The sequence below is a fragment of the Lactuca virosa genome, chromosome 5, assembly GCF_052849685.1.
Source record: "Lactuca virosa cultivar CGN04683 chromosome 5, Lactuca_virosa_CGN04683_v6, whole genome shotgun sequence".
In the NCBI taxonomy this organism is placed as follows: domain Eukaryota; kingdom Viridiplantae; phylum Streptophyta; class Magnoliopsida; order Asterales; family Asteraceae; genus Lactuca; species Lactuca virosa.
The window spans coordinates 424,101,888-424,119,692 of NC_136430.1; the positions used below are offsets into that span (position 1 = coordinate 424,101,888).

General features: G+C 33.5%; 2 protein-coding genes, 1 long non-coding RNA gene and 1 pseudogene across 4 annotated transcripts; 1 reads left to right on the forward strand and 3 right to left on the reverse strand.

Annotated features, from left to right (window-relative positions):
- Positions 1 to 933: 933 nt before the first annotated feature.
- LOC145116281 (uncharacterized) lies at positions 934 to 5,413 on the reverse strand. Of its 2 annotated transcripts, XR_013711969.1 has the most exons (4): positions 5,274 to 5,413; positions 4,630 to 4,650; positions 4,438 to 4,549; positions 934 to 1,512 (listed from the first exon to the last, which is right to left on the reverse strand). It is a non-coding gene; the product is annotated as an uncharacterized LOC145116281 (long non-coding RNA). The 2 variants fall into 2 exon arrangements; XR_013711968.1 differs by having other exon boundaries at positions 4,438 to 4,650.
- A 1,316-nt stretch (positions 5,414 to 6,729) lies between these two features.
- Positions 6,730 to 8,399, reverse strand: LOC145112684 (transcription factor MYB48-like). The gene is made up of 3 exons (XM_079048820.1): positions 8,188 to 8,399; positions 7,871 to 8,000; positions 6,730 to 7,376 (listed from the first exon to the last, which is right to left on the reverse strand). The coding sequence occupies exons 1-3, from the start codon at positions 8,312 to 8,314 to the stop codon at positions 6,863 to 6,865; spliced, it is 771 nt and encodes a 256-aa protein (XP_078904946.1). The 5' UTR covers positions 8,315 to 8,399; the 3' UTR covers positions 6,730 to 6,862.
- Positions 8,400 to 12,640: 4,241 nt separating this feature from the next.
- Positions 12,641 to 15,590, reverse strand: LOC145114093 (uncharacterized; annotated as a pseudogene).
- A 245-nt stretch (positions 15,591 to 15,835) lies between these two features.
- On the forward strand, positions 15,836 to 16,498 carry LOC145111690 (phospholipase D delta-like). The gene is made up of 3 exons (XM_079047949.1): positions 15,836 to 15,978; positions 16,057 to 16,209; positions 16,332 to 16,498. Exons 1-3 carry the CDS (start codon positions 15,850 to 15,852, stop codon positions 16,479 to 16,481), a joined length of 432 nt encoding a protein of 143 aa, XP_078904075.1. The 5' UTR covers positions 15,836 to 15,849; the 3' UTR covers positions 16,482 to 16,498.
- Positions 16,499 to 17,805: the final 1,307 nt, after the last annotated feature.

The following is a 17,805-nucleotide window of genomic DNA, read 5'->3' on the forward strand; positions in this document are numbered from 1 at the left end:
GCGTAATGGGCTTAGTTTTTGTATATCCGGATTGGGCCTGTCCATCCGTGATTATTAATTAGGGTTAAGCTATATATAGTGCATGCATGTATGCCTTAGATACTGTCGTGATTATTATTATTATTGCTTTGTAACCCTAAACACCTCTACAGTCGAAGTTCTTAATCGAGCTCTTCTGAGGTGTTAAAGCTTAATCATTCGACATCAGTTAAACCATTCATGTGTTCTTTATTACGTTATTTATTGCTTTTCTGCTTAGAATCAATCGATCCTACTAGAACTTTGTTTTAACAAGATTGTAGAGTAGTTCACCGGTTCTTGTATACCAAGGCATAAACAATCAAATAACAAAAACCAATTTCCCCGGCAACGGTGCCAAAACTTGGTGGGATGTCAAGTATTGGAGATAATTGGTTAACCAATGCAATTCAACACAATGAACATTTGTGTGTTTATCATTAGGATTCAACATGAAGCTTATCATTCATCCCAAATTGGTTATAGCAATCATGAAGCATGATATGCCAAGATTCCTCATAGGTAGTTTGGAGTTTAGGGAAGCCCACAACACACATTCTTAATCAAAATCAAGGATCCAATTGAAGCAATTAAACCCAAGAAGTTGATTAGCCTTAAGAATGAAGGAATCCCCAATTCCTAGAGGATGTCAATGGTTACACATCCATAAAGGAGTTATGATTCATAAGCTAGAGATGATTTCTACCATCATAAAGCCCTTGTTCTAAGTAAATTCAATGATTCAATGATAAACCAAAGAAATAAACCAATAATTGCTTATTCAAGTACCAAGCTCATGATCAAAGTATTAAACAAGCATAAGAAATATGAACTAGAATCATAAACATAAGATAAATGACAATTAAGCATGAATCCTTCAAAAACCCACAAACATCCAAGGGTTTTAGCCAAAGTTAACCAAAATAGAGAAATTAGCCAGTCATGGCAACAAAATAACTATCACAAAAGTGTTTTTGCATCAAGAATCTACCAATTAATTAGAAAAATGAGAAAAATGAGTCTCCAAGCTCCAAAATCGCCTCTAATGCTCTTCAATGGTCAAAAATCGAAGTTGTTCCTGAAAGATCCAACCCCCAAGGTAAATTGTAAACAAAAATGACCAAAATGCCCAAAAGTGTGCAGTTGCGCGGGTACCCGCGCGCCTGAGATTCCACCCTCGCAAGTGTTGCTGGAATGCTATTGATCCATTCTTCTCCACTAACCATTCCACTACCCAATATTCCCTTGGTCCCCTCCATGACTCATATGATTTGAAATTGGCCAATCACCTTCAAGCTCTAAATATGGGTAGTCCATGCCCAAAATAAAAATCCATGACCCATCTTTAAAAGCCCACTTCATCCAAATCTTCAACTTTTTAAGCCCAAATCTCCTTTGATGGATCCGCAAAGCCCAATAATGCATCGAGAAGCCCACTAAGCCCAACTCCAGTCAAATCGCAACCGCAATGAGCTCCAAAACCCTGTAAAATATCTAATGCAAAATAGAAAGTACCCGACACGATTCATGATAAAGAAAAAAAAGAATATATAATGCAAAACTAATAAAAAGAGCTAAAAATACTAAAATAAACTAATAAATATAAGGAAATAAAATAAGCTATCACTTGTCGTCGGCATACGTTTCAGAAAACCGCGAAAAAAATATTTCTTTCCCGCCTATCCTATTCAGACTCGGCATAGCATTCAAGGTCAAAGAATTCTGGCCAACTCGGTACCAACGACATGTCGTCTGAATAGGTAGAGTTTTACTGACGACACGTGTGGTCTGTATAAATGTCGTCGGCACAGGTGGTATTTCTTGTAGTGAGGATACAATATGAATTGATCTAAAGTTTGGGATATCATCAATGAAAATCTTAGAACCAAATTGTTGAGGAGGAAGGTCAAAGCTTTATATATTGGTGGTAGATTTACTATTTGTAAGGCTGGAGGGAGTGGTAACATGTGCTAAAACATTGCCACGTCATAATTTTATGGACATGTAAGCTTAATATGATGATATGGAGTGGTGATGTGTTTAAAAGGTAAAACATTTTTTTTCTTAATTTTTATTTAACTATTTATATAAAATAAACTATAAAATGGTACAAGTTGTTAAGCTGAAATTATAAGCACATAAAGCTGATATAGCCCGCTGGGACCACCAGTCTTACTCTTTCTTCCCGCCAAGCAACCAACGAGCCCATCTTAGCGTAGGTGCTTGGCGCATGATCAAGGTGTGGTAGCGAGCTTTTGGCGAGGGCTTAGCGAGGGAGGGTGGCGAGCCACTCCCTCCGGCCTAAGTGTTATTGGGGGCTTAGGAACATACTACTTGTCTTCTTTATGAGCCCCCAAAAAATATTAATCTCCTTGAAAAAATGAGAAGGAATTTCTTTTTGTGGTCGCGGCATCGATAACAACAAAATTTTGTGGTTAAATAAGGAGAAGTGTTGGTCGGGAAAGAGAAAGGTAGGCTAGGATTGCAGAGTATCTTCACTTTAATTCAAGCACTTTTGTTGAAATGGAAATAAGGGTTTCTCCTTAGTCCATATAGATGAAGGATAGTAAAATTGATTCATGGGGAAAACAAAAGATTTGGTGACGAGTGAACTAGAAGAAAAAACACGATGATTTGGAAAATGTAAGCTGAGAACATGATCACAGAATTTGTTTTGTTATCTTGATAACAAGGAAAATGTGAGAAATAGAAGTGTAGGGGAACAAGAACAATAGCAGGGGAAAACATGGGAATAATGCTCAATCACCAAGTTTTACTAAGAAAAAAAAAATTGAATAACAAACATCAAATCGTTGGGTCCTATTTATACTAGACGAAAAAGACAGTCTAATACTAATGTAGGGACAAAAAAAGAATAATACCAAAAATAAGGAAATTTTCCTAAAATACCATTTTACCCCCCTTTATTCTGAATTATTCCAAAAGAAAAGTATACTTTCTTGCATCACAAGTTGCATAACAATCATCAGGCTAATCTGGATCATACGTTTCTGGTTGAAAACATGAATTGGTGATGCTCTCAAAGAAAGGTATACCCGAGACTGTTTTTGGTAGAATTAATCTATTAGGGAATACAATATTGTTGAGCCTAGCTATTTTTGTATGAAACTTCTATTGGGCTTGGTGTAGACCTTTGTTACTTGAAAGAGAAAAGAGGACCCAAGGAATTTTGAAGTGAAAATAGAGAATGTTGTCCTTTATAAGAGCGATAGATGTGGGTGTACATAATCTGTTTACGTCTTTTTTGGGTTAGAAAGGTTATTAAGTCTATGTGTTTTCCAAACTAGAACAAACATAGTAACATACTATATAGAATCCATGGTTCTTAGTTAAATTTACTATCCTAAGATGGAGATGTATGTACAAAGCCCTATCAACTTATGTTAATCTGGAGCAGCACGACATATATATTTTGTCTTGGATCACGTGCTCCTCAATTAGGATGTGGCTAGGAAGTTGTGGGTCTAAGTTTTCTATCTTATGCTAAGTTAAGACAACTGCGCTGTTAAAAGAAAAAAATATGTCTCTTATATCTTTGAAAAAAACGTGTTTATTGATTGTTGGCTACTCTTATTCTATTATAACACTAGTACAAAACGTATTTAATAGTGCGAAGGGTTTTTTTTTTGGAGCGGTTGCAGGCGAAAACCGCATCATTAAACACCAAAAAAGCTATTTTCGCATTAATAAATCATAGAACCGCACTATTTAATAATTTTTTGGTGCGGTTTATAAAAAACGCATTAGAAAATAAACATTTATTGGTGCGTTGATTTAGGTCGCAGCATTAAAAGATTGTGTTCCCTCATATTTTGATTCCCGGGCGAAGCTCCTTCCAATTTTTCATTCCCCGCGCGATGCCTTTTCTCTTCCCTTATATATTTCCTTAATCTAATTTCATTCGGCTACAACAACCCTAATATCGTCGACTACTGCCGCCCTCACCAACATCCTTGAGTTCTGTCACCCGTGTCCGCGTAATCATCGATTCTGGTTGCCACAGCCTCCATCATCTCTGATTTAGGTCGACCCAACTCCCATCGTTGCCGATTCATGACTTCAGGTCAACAGGGTTATGAATCTGAAGTCTCTTTGAGGCGTCGACCTCCATTATAATCATCTTTGTCTATCGTCAAGACTATCAGGTATGTGTATGATATTCTGATTTATAATTTTGATTCATAAAATTACTTAATCTTGTGTATGATACTCCGATTTCATAAGTTAGGGTGTGGAAGAAAGAAGGGGTTAGGCAAAGAAGCTTGTGACGTTCAAAAGTGAGTACATATCTTTGCATGGGAAGATATAAAGGTGGATAAAACCTAAAAAAACACCCACATGTCTTTTATCAACGACAATTAAAATTAAGGAAAGTTTTTCATAACCTGTGTAATTTACCTTTTGATTAAATGGATTGTATGCATTTTGATAAAATTCTTTTGTAATTTAGCTTCTGAATTCCTACCCAAGCCAGGTAACAGATTCAAAGGTGGACATCATCTCAAAAAGTCTGCAATGGCCATATGAAGATGATGATGACGAAACTGAACATATCTATATCAGAAAACTTGAATATGCTTCTGTAGTTACCTTCCTAAACAGCTTACATACCTGTAATTTAATGTTTCTATAGTTACTATATCAAATTGTAAACACAGACAAGGATGAAAATGTTAGAAATGAATGAGATTTTTTGTTAAATAATTTGAATCTCCTTCAATTGTATGGTTTATGTCTTTACATCTTTTATGATTTTTTGTTGTTTTGTTTCTATATTGTAAATTAAGCGGTTTATCTTTGTAATGGTGGTTCTCTTGAGGGTTTTTTTTTTATTTAATGGAGTGGTTTCAGCATTTAATAGTGCGGTTGAACTCCTTCTTAATGGAAAAAGCATTTGTTATTTGGTGCGGTTGTTCTATTTTTTGGGGCGGTTTTATAACCACATTAGTAAATAAAAGTATTTTTTGAGGCGATATTTTTTGAGGCGGTTCAATAACCGCATCTATTAATCGTTTTAACCGCATCAAAAAAATCTTTTTGTGCTATTGTAAGTGGAGAAACAGTCATTTGGTAAATTTATATTTGAACAACTTAACTTGGCATTTGTTCAAATACATTTCATTAACTTTTTTTAAGATGAAAAAAGAAAAATATTTCTTATAAATGCACTTAAACTAAATAAAAGAGATATAATCAAATATATATGATATGTAATTTTCTAAAGTGGAAGTTACCTTTTTTGCCATAATAGTTGCTTACACTGTATGAAACCTACCTCCTACAAATCATTCCACTTCATTAAAATCTGCTTTACATTATCAAATGGAACAACTTGTGCTTTCTTACTTCAAATCTCCATAGTGGAGAAGGCTTCCACATACCACACAAAGCTAATTAGTCCTCGCCTTATCACTTATCACGTGGTGATATATATATTAGTTGGCATATTCAGTCTTTATTTATTTATTTTTTAATTTCGAACTCTGTTTTCTTTTGTCCTATTCTGTTTCATCTTTTTTTTTTTTTTTAAACAACAAATCTAATTAACTCCTAAACTATTCCTTAAATCCAAGTATGTTCACAACAGAACTTAACCCTCAACCTCAAAGATTCACTTTTAACTTTGTAATATATAACTTTCATTTATGTTTTGACTTTTTTTTTAAATATTTTTTCTTGTTTTTTATATATGTTTCATCGCTTCCTACGTATGAGTCGGGTCATATATAATATGTATTTTATTATTAATTTGAATTTTCATTCGTTAGCTTAAAAAAAAAATATTACTTACTTATTTTATGTACGTGTCCGTATATAATATGATTTTCCTACAGTTAACACCCCTAAAGTCTATCAAATATCACTTCAACCCATTCGGCTTTGAACTTTGTAAATTGCATTTTCATCCACTCGACTTTCTAAACTTTCGTGTTAACCCTATCCAACAATAGTGCATCAGCCTTGCATATTTATCTACCAACAAATGCAACATATCTAACTTTTAGCAGTACAATCGTCAAAATTCAATCTACAAAACGTATTGGCATCGCCGCAACGCGCGGTGGGCAAAATACTAGTTCTTTCTTAATTTAGAAATGATTATATATATATATATATATATATATATATATATATATATATATATATATATATATATATATATATATATATATATATATATATATATAACAAGAGAGAAAAGAAATCAGTATTCGATGGACTATACTTTATCTAGCAACTTGCTTGTTTTTCAGTAAAAGTTTGTTGTCCATGAAAGAGAGTTTGAAGAATATGCATCAGTCATAATTCATTGGTAAAAGAGAATCAAAAGATTTAATGAGTTTGAATATTTGGTTTACAAGGCACTTACATTTTGACAAGGTGTACTTAAAATCCAATTTTAATTTGTCAAGAGCTTTTTTGTTCAAAATCAATAGTTATAAATTATTTGCAGTGAATATTTTGTTATGAATTCTAGCTTTAGTTTTTTGATTGATCAGAGCTCTATACGAAGTTTTCACATAAACAATATTGATTTGTCGTTTAGGCCCATGCTATTTAATTTTCAAAACCAAATTAAATTTGGGTCATTTTGCATCCTTTTAATGTTTATTATCTAGTTTTTGTTATTAATGAAGTTTATTACGAGCCTAAGTGTAAGATTTAATTAGGGTAACCAAAAGCATAAGATATTTACAAAGGTTATTTCCTCAATATAACACAGATCGACATAGCTTAATATCACCCCTTAAAAAATATATACAAGTACCTAGAGGAAATTATTGCAACTACGATCACCAAATTAATAATGGAATACCCCTACTTAACCTGTTAACAACTCGCTTGTTGCCGGGAAAAACATATCTGTACCAAACTCGTGTTGACCACCATCCATCATCCAAAAACTGTTGACTGAATAATCCCATATCCGAGAAGGTGTAACGTCGCTATAAGGATCAAAACTCGGTTTAAGATCATCATTTTCTAATAAATCTATATCTTTCCATATCTCATCCATCGAATAGATCTTCTCCTGTTCTTCACTAGTATCTTTATTATGCTTCATTGAGGTGTTGCTGTTTTTGCCTCTAGAGGCAGGCACCATTTCGATCCCTCCTGTGTCATAAAAGCTTCGTTCTTTGGTCTCATTCATGGGCATCGATTGAACTGTGGGATCGTTAGTACAGATTGATGAGGATGAAGAGCTGTTAGAGAAGGATGAAGATGGAGATGAAACCCTTTTGTGTTCTTGAGCTTTTTTCCTCATGTGAGTCCTCCAATAATTCTTAATCTCGTTATCAGTACGCCCCGGCAATTTTCTAGCGATTCTTGACCATCTGCATTTCATTAATCATGGTACCCACATTATGTTTAACGAAATAAAATTTTGAAATTTAAATTTCCATAAATTTATGCATCTTTTAGGTAGTAAAGACAATATATACACAATACAAAGTGTGTTAAACGAAACAAAAATCTACATAATTGATATATATCGCATAAACATAAATAAAAGAACATACTATTCATAGTTAGAAAACATAAAATCGTGAATATAGTTGACTAAATCACATATTCAAACAATATATGATTGAGTACAACTTTTGTTACCCCATGATGAGAATTAAATTGATTTAATCAATCAGATCCCTGTTCAAGAATATATTAAATCAAAGCATATACATCAATAATGAATCAGCATATAAACTTTAAGCGATGAGAATTATCTGCAACCATTAGAAAAGAATAAAGAACAAAAACCCTATAACTATACTCTAAGCGATATCAAAATCGAAGAATAAATTAATAAAATAAAATAAAGTGATCAAACCTGTTTCCCCATTTAGAATGGTATTCAAGAACTAGCCTCTCTTCATGAGGGGTCATCCTTCCTCTTTTCAACCCCGGATGCAGATAATTCACCCATCTCAGTCTGCAACTTTTTCCGGTTCGTTTTAAACCTGATAAACGTAAAATTTCACCAAAAAAAGTTCCCCCCCAAAAGATTTATTTGGGTAGAACACAAGGGCAAAAACAAGTTAAATATTTTTTTTTTGAGATAAATAATCTTTTGTTGGCTTCTCCTGGAACAAAAATGGTAACCCTAGACCTAAATTTTGATATTTGTATCTCCCGCCACCTTCAAACCTGAAACTTTTGCTATGAAATCCCATCGGCGATCGCCAAACATGTTCACGTAAAAAGCCAACTGAACATCTTCATGTTCAGTCCAGGGACCTTTTCTTAGGGTTTCATCCTCCTCTACATGAATCATTTTTGCTTGTTTTAGCTTTCTGTCTGTACAATCTGACACTTTTTTGTTTTTTTTTTTGTATTGTGTGTTGCAAGTGCTTGACACCAGTGTTTGATATTTATAGTGGCATATGATTTCTAGTTTTAGTGGGGTGGCCAGTGGAATTTAGTGATAATGTTTTAAACTCGAAGCAATTTGAAATATTGAATCTCCACCAACGTGTGGTACGCACGTGCTGCCAATGACCTCGACTAGACAGTATTATAAGGTATGATTAAAGTTATATAATGACAACGTATTTTGTATATATATCTTTCTAAGTTATGCACTTCTTTTCTATGTGTTGAATTTTCTTCCTTCTTAATAAAAATCTCTCCTAAACGTCACATGTCCTTCTTATAGACAAGCCTATTGCCATGTGTCATTCTCTCCAACTACATACTCCATTTTTTCCGGCCCACTTCATCATTGAATTCAGCAGCAGAATTTGGTGCAGTTTCGGTACAATTAATAGGAAAACCATTTGTTTCCTGCATTGAAAATCAATTTAAATATCGAACATTATGATAATTGCATATAATCAGCAATGTTTTTTTTAATTACTTTATCTTTTTCCAAAAGGGACAGATTTATCCACTTAACTTTTTAATGCATCCATAGAAAAAATAGTGTATGGACAGATATACCCTCCATTTAATTTCTAGGTATTTCATCAAAAGAGAAAAACCTAACGTTTGGAAACTCTAAATCACACTACCCACCACTACAAGAAAATTTCGATTTAATTACGGAAAAATTCCGTAGCAAAATGATGTAATTTCGTAGCTAAACCTAAATAACTACAGAAGTTGCTACCGAATTTGCCAATGAGATTTCATAGTAACATTTCTTGTAGCAAAATGTTTAACTACGAAATTATAGTTCCGTAGCAATTTTGCTATGGCCGTTGCTATGACGTTTATCCGTAGCATTTCAACTACAACACACTTCCATCACAATTCCGTAACAATGAATTCTGTAGCAAATTCCGTATCTATTTTGTTCCGTAGCAAATTCCGTATCTATTTTGTTCCGTAGCAAATTCCGTAGTCATTTGGTCCATAGCAAATTTCGTGGCTAATTGTTCCGTAGCAAAGTCTGTAGCCATTTGGTCCGTAGCAAATTCCGTAGCCATTTGGTCCATAGCAAATTCCGTAGCTAATTGTTCCGTAGCAAATTTCGTAGCCATTTGGTCCATAGCAAATTCCGTAACTAATTGTTCCGTAGCAAATTCCGTAGCCATTCGTTTCGTAACAAATTCCGTAGCCATTCATTCCGTAGCAAATTTCGTAACAACTTTTTTGTAGTTAATTTCATAACAATCGTTCCATACCATTTTTCCTATAAAATTCGGTTATTTAATTTGACTTATGATATCAATTTACAAAAATACAATTCATATAAAACCAAAAATAACAAAGTATTTCTATAGAAACTAAAAAGAAATATCCAATACATCAAAAGATACATATTTCAAAATCAAAAGTCGCTACAAATTTAACGTAAAACATTATTCGATACATAATATTCTATCGTTGATTAATAAAAGTTTTGACCTGTTCACTTAATGTGTTAATGACATTCATTGCTTGTGCAAGTTGTTGTTCAAACTTTGCTTGAACATCCATATTTTTCTGCTGAAACTCCACATTCTTTTTCTGAGCATCCTCATATTTTTGCTGAACATCCTCATATTTTTGTTGAATATCCTCATATTGTTCGCGTTGTGTCTCAACTAACTTCTTCAAATTCTCAATCTCGACTTTTGTCTCGGCATTATTATCCTCGTATTGTTCGCGATGCATTTTAGAAGATCCTTTACTAGAACGAATGCGCTTTCCATATGAGCCAAATCCATATAATCTCTTTTTTCGATCATGTCCCCAACAACATCATAAAATAGTTTGTCCTCATCAATTTCCTTTCCTATTGCTTCCAACCGATCACATCGTTCCATAAAATCATCCTATAATTTTATAATTGTGTTGAGATAAAACTTATACAAAAAAAATCAAAATAAAATTTACATGAAATTATTAAAAATAAAACTTACATGAATTTTTTTAGCTTTGTCAACTAAAAAAGTCACTCCATCGTGATTCTTAGTGTGTGTATACAAGAATAGTTCATGGTGTGTCGGATCATGTCCCCAAAGCTTCTTCTACATATATACAAAAAAATCAATATTAAAGTAGATTGCTATTTTTACATTTAGGCTTAGATATTTAAAAATGAAAAAATAGCAACTTACTTTTAGGCTAAACCCATTTAAAAATCAAAATGGAACTAGATTGCTATGATACAAAAGTAAATGAAAGTAGATTGCTATTTTTTGCATTTAGGCTCCACTCTTTAAAAATGAAAAATAAAATAACATACTTTTTAGGATTAGTCCTCTTAAAAATCAAAATGGAACTAGAAAAACTATAACATACAACTAAATGAAAGTACATTGCTATTTTATGTATTTATGCTTAGTCCTTTTAAAAATAAAAATGGAACTAGAATGCTATAATATAAAACTAAAAGAAAGTAGATTGCTATTTTATGCATTTAGGCTTAGTCCTTATAAAAATCAAAATAGAACTAAATAATGGTATTTCTAAATGAAAGTAGATTGCTATAACATAAAATTAAATGAGTACTTACTAAATCAGAAGCAATCTTGGAATGAGAAGCCGATCCACCAGTATGTGTAGAAAGGGCTTGTCCATCAGCTACACCTCTACGCCTATTTTTTTTGTTTTGTTCTGATTCTTCTTGAATTCTTCAGTATTCCATCTTGCAGTCCAGGATGTCCAAACTTCTGATGTTATATTAACAAGTTTTTTTTAGAGTCGACTTTTTCCATTTTGAGCTTATATTGTAGATATATTGTCTATATCTTTCCTTTGCCTTATTTTCCCAACAATCTTGGACTAACGGAGTTTTTGCTTCATCCCAATGGCACTTTTTCTACAATACAAAATATAGAGATGAGTTTTTTAGTTAATGAGTACCTAATAATTGCATAAACGAGATACATACATGAAACTCGTCCCAATAAAGGAGTTTTGTCTCGTCACTTAAAGTTGCCCAACTATACCCGTTTAAATCAGCTCTTTCACCAAAGGATTCATAGATAATGGAAGAACATGGGCCCGAAGGAAATAACCTACAAACGAAAAAATTAACAGCATTGTAAAAATCATGAAGTTCAATGTTGATAAAATGTAAGTATTTTAACTTATTCCTTATCTCGCACTCCAATATATAGACGCCCATCCAGTCCAGTAGATCCAAGTAAATACCCTTGATGTTGAATGCCAATATTTTCCTCAACCGATTCACTACCATTTATTGTGGATCTAGGTATAGATGATGTAGTAGATGCAGGTGTAGATGATTGGACAGATGTAGATACAGATGATTGGGTAGATGATGTAGGTAAGGATGATTGGGTGGATGATTCATGTGTTGATGATGTGGCACCCATAGTACCAACATGTGAAACAAATGCTAGGGCAGATACTGTACCAACAGATGATAATGTGGTACGGGATGATGATGATATATTACCAACAGATTTTGCATCATCGGTACGTTTGTTTATGAAACGTACATTTGTATGTTGCTTTCGTTTCAATGTTTCTCTTAATAAGAATTGTGACATCTTTCCTGAAATTTTAAAAACTTAGGAAGTTATAAATCTTTAGGTTCACAAATATTATTGAAATATCTTACTGAAAATTTAAGCATACTACTTTTTACTTTAAAATAACAATGTACTTTTGCTTGCTTATTTATTTTAGCATCCTACTTTTTACTTTTTACTACTTTTTACTTTAATATTTGTTTTAATATAATTTTTTCATTGATTTCATTTGCTTCAATTTCATCTTCTTGAAAAGCAACGTCTTTTTTTCGTATCTCACTCCATCCACGAGGTTTAACTTTACATACGGCCAACCAATCAGAATTGTTTTGTTTCAAGCTCGGGTAAGGAATGAAACAGACTTGAGTAGCTTGCATGGCTAAAACAAATGGCTCAAACTTTTTGAACTTTCTTCGTTGGTTTATATCAACCAAGTTATATTGGTTGGGAACCTTGAATCCTACATTAGGTGTTGGATCATACCAATGACATTTAAACAATGTTGTTGTTTTAATTGGAAAACCGGGGTATTCAACTTCTAATATTTCCAACAACTTGCCATAGTAATCACCAAATGGGCTACTTATACACACTCCGCTATTCATTGTTGATTTGTTCGCACCGTGTGATTCCGTGTGAAACTTGTAACCATTTACAAAGTATACATTATATAATTACACAGTCCTCAATGGTCTTCTAGAAAGATCATGTATGTACTTGTTCTTTATTTCATTTTGGCGTGCCTATATGACAAACAATGAAATACATTAGAAGTTTCTCAAAAGAAAAGAAAACAACAACTTAAAAACTCACATAGTTTTGAAACCATGTAGCAAAGTTTTCATCCACTTCAGCAGCAAGATCATCTTCACTTATATCTGGATTTAGGTCTTTCAATGACTCTTCATACTTCCTGTACATTACCATTTAAATTGTTTAAACTTATAAGATGAAATAAAAACCGACTTAAATGTTGTTCATAATACTACCTAAGGTAAGGTTGCATTTTCTCTTCATTAACCAATATGTAAGAATGGGCTGCATTGAATTCCTCATTAGTCAGACTTCTACTCTTGAGTTTCCCATATGGGCGGCCAGGATATGAAAATATAGTTAATTTTTCGTTGTCATCATCATCTTCAACTCCCCATCATCATTTCGAGGCACCTTTCTGTTATGTGTATGAACGCTAGGCTCAAAATAGTGAGAGCAAAAGTTTGATGCTTCACGAACTAAGTATGCATTGCAAATCAACCCTTCCACTCTAGCGTTATTTTTCTCATTTTTTTTCAACTGGTGAAGAAATCTAAAGCATAACATTTGATATGTTAACCAAGAGTGACAACTTACAATTTTGAAATATAATGTGATTTACAAAACAAACCTCTCAAATGGATACATCCATCGATATTGCACGGGACCGACTATCATTGCTTCGTACGGTAAATGTATCGGCAAATGCTCCATCGAGTCAAAGAAACCAGGGACAAAGATGGTCTCTAATTTACAAAGAATTATCGGGATCTCAGCTTCAATCCTTTTCATGTCTTCTGTTGTAATTACTGTTGAAGTTAAGCTTTTGAAGAAAAGACTTATCTCAGTAACTGCTTCCCACACATTTTTTGGCAACATCTCGCGGAATGCAATCGGCAACAATCTTTGCATAAAAACATGGCAATCATGGCTTTTCATTCCAAACAGTCTACATGCACTCAAATCTACACACCTCCCCAAATTTGAAACGTAACCATCGGGGAAACTCAAACTCTCTACCCATTCACATACGACTTTCTTTTGCCTCTTCTCTAATGCATAATATGCTCTTTGATTTTGATCTACTCCTTTTCTCTTCTTACAATAGAGTTTCAGATCATCTCTCACATTTGCATTGTCCTTTATCTTCTTCTTAACATCCATTATAGTGTAAAACATATTCTCAAAAAAATTCTTCTCAATATGCATAACATCAAAATTATGTCTAATGAGGTTTGTTTTCCAATATGGTAAATCCCAGAATATGCTTCTCTTTTTCCAACCACATTTTCCACGTGATTTATTTACTACGTCGGCATTAAGTTCCGTCACTTTTAACAAACCAAGTTCTTCAATTTTCCTTATGGTTTCTTCACCATTCATACTTGGAGGAGGACCTTTTGTCTCTACACGATTCTTTTTGAACTTATTTTTATCTTTTCTATATAGATGATCAGTGGTGAGGAATCTTCTATGACAATCAAACCATGATATCTTCTTACCATTTTCAAGCCTAAAAGCTTGTGTATGTTTCCCACAATATGGACATGCTAGCTTCCCTGCGGTTGCCCATCCTGATAACATTCCATACGCCGGAAAATCGCTAATTGTCCACATCAATGCAGCTCTTAATTGAAAATTTTGTTTCAAAGAAACATCATAAGTTAAAACACCTTCTTCCCATAACTGTTTGAGTTCTGCAATAACTGGTTGAAGGAAGACATCTAGTTTTTGCTTAGGGTTTGTAGGTCCGGGCACAATTGCAGTCAAAAACATGTAAGGCTCTTTCATACACATAAACGATGGCAAATTATAAGGTGTTATAATGACAGGCCAAGATGAATATTGTTTTCCTGAAGCACCATGGGGTTGAAACCCATCTGTACATAGGCCTAATCTAACATTACGTCTTTCGGCTGCAAATGAAGGATGGTTAATATCAAACTGCTTCCATGCTTCAGAATCAGATGGATGACACATTACACCGACATGGTGGCCATGATTATCAGCGTGCCATCGCATGGAAGCGGCTGTTGTTTGTGAAGCGTATAGTCTCTTCAACCTTGGAGTCAAGGGAAAATAATGCATCCTCTTGAAAGGTATACGCGAACGTGTGAACGAATTTCTTGACTTTTTGTACCTCTGTGTGTTGCAAAATTTGCACCGATCAAGATCTTTGTCGCCCCTCCAATATATCATACATCTAGACCTGCAGCAGTCAATCAATTCCACAGGTAAACCCAATGCCTGTATTAACTTTTTGCTCTTGTAGAAACTATCAACCATGTTATTCTCCTCCGGTAACCCATCATTTATCAATTGACAAATGACATCAAAACATAACTCAGGGATGCGATATTCTGATTTGATATTCAATAGTCGAGCTACAACAGATAGTTGTGTCACCTTTTTACAACCAGGCCACAACTCTCTATCGGCTGCCTCTAGCATATCAAAAAACTTTTTATCTTCTGAATTTGGCTCCTCATCAAGAGTTCTAGTCATGAAATCAGGACCCGCTGCATCCATAACCAGTTCTCTATAAGTAGGATCATGGTGTTCATTTAAACTCGTGTATGTATCATCCATCCCTAATGAAGTACTATCCAATGATGTTTCTCCATGTTTATCCCAAAACCCATAATTTGGAACAAAACCAAACTTGTATAAGTGATATTTTGCCTCATCAACTGCTTTATATGCTTTGTTATTGCATTTTGTGCATGGGCATTTAATTTTATCCCCATCCATATAACTATGGTTAGTAGAAGCAAACTCGATGAATGTTTTCACACCATTAATGAAAAGATGAGAGACATGACCGCGATCATCAAGTCGTTCATACATCCAATTTCTATTTCTATTGCTCATTTTATTATATCTGCACACAAATATCAAAAACTAGGTGTAATCAGGGAATAATAAAAGATTAGGAAACAAACCTACTAACCTTATTTCTTGAAATGAAAATATTAATCTAAGAAAATAACATGCAACTAGGTGTTACTTTATCCTTTATTTTTGTGCTACAAAAAGTAAGTATTTCCACTAATAATATGCAAATGTTTTATGATTTTGAGAAAAATGGTTACTTTTTTTTGTATTGTTAGGTGCTGATCATTTAATACCAATGAAGATTACATTAAAGATTACTAGTAAGATAAGGGCAAATGAGAGATTTGCGGTTTACATCATCATTCCAATGTGGCCTGAAGGCCATCCCACCTCTGCCCCTGTTCAAGAAATTTTATTCTGGCAGGTAGATTTTATTTTCATAAAACTTTCTTATAAATGACCATTTTACCCTTGAATTAATGATTGTGGTTGGGTCTCCCAGGGACAAACTATGCAAATGATGTACGATATTATTGCTCAAGAGCTAAAGAATTCAGAAATCACGGATGCACATCCACAAGATTACTTAAATTTCTACTGCCTTGGGAATCGTGAAAGAGGCAAAGAAGAAGATTCAACTTCCGGAAGTAATTCGGTAAATAATGATGCAACATTTCATATATAATACATATTTCTACTGTTTTTATTTTATTTATAAAATTTTCAGGTTTCGGCTTCTTATAATACATATTTCTACTGTTTTATTGTATTTTGCAGGGGAATAGGCTTCTTGCTTCAGGAAGTGATGACGGGACTATCAAGATCTGTAACATTCTTGTCAAGGAAAGTATTTTTCTTAAATTACATATTTGCCCAACACACTTTTCAGCAACTAGACTCCTTAAAATTTCATCTCTAGTGCCTTGATTAAACCCACAACCAGATTTTAATGTAATTCTTGGGTGTTGTCATCTTTTCTTGACTTTGGAGTAGATTAGAATATTTTCTATATCTGTTAAAAAGAAACAACAAAAATACCTAATTAACATGAAAGAACAGATGCTTACCGTGATACAAGAATACCAAGGAAATCGTTTAGGGCTTGGGGGCAGTACTTGAAATGGGGTTCGAGTTTGCAAAAATTACCAATGAAATCAGAATGTTATGACCCGCGACGACGTGGCTAAGCAACGGCGGCAGCGGCAGCAGGTTGAGAGAGAGGAAGAGATGCGATCGACGTCCGACGATGGATTTGAACTCAACAAAAATACCTCTAATTTGGGAGGAAGTAAATTGGGATTATTGGATTTACTAATTTGCCCCTAATGAAACATTATTGAAACAAACTGAAACATTATTGAAACAAACTTTATGCGGCAATTCCTCTGACCATTTTTTTAACTAAAAAATCAAAATAAAACATTTTTATTCTTTTTTTAGAACAACTACTACAATAGAGGGTAAATAAATTTTGATTTAGAGGTAATAATTTCCAAAGTCGGGATAATATTATTATAAGAAAATTAGCAAATGTATGTCATCAAAATCTAAAAATTGAAGCTAAAATATTTATAATGTAGAAATTATGTTATAACTAAATTTTCAAAACAATTAAAAATAATATTTTATTTTTGTTGTTGAGTTTTCAAAGATAATTGTGTATTTTTAATATATTTTTTTCAATAATTTTCTATATTTTGCTACGGAAACATATTCCGTAACTACTTAACTACGGAATTTTCTGTAGCCAAATACCTATGGATTTTGATTTCGTAGCTATTTTTCAAATTCACCTTTTTGTAACAAATTCCATAATAGATTAGCTACAAAATTTTATTTTGTAGCAAAGTTTCCTAGCAAAATAGTTACGGATCCTAATTCCATAGCTAACTAGCTACAGATTTTTATTTTGTAGCCAATTATGTAGCCAACTAGCTACATACATGGATTTTGTAACAAGTTTCATAGAGAACTAGCTACAACCAAAAAACTTGTAGCATTATTTGTAGTAAACTAGCTACGGATTTTAATTCCGTAGCAACTATTCAAGATTTAGCTACGGAATGCAATTCCGTAGCTATTTCCGTAGCAAATTAGTTACAACCAACCATTTTGTAACATATTCCGTAGTAAAATAACTATGAATTTAGATTTCGTAACAACTTTACGTAGCTATTTAAGATTTAGCTACATAATGCAATTCCGTAACCATTTATGTAGCAAAATAGCTACGACAAGTCGTTCCGTAGTA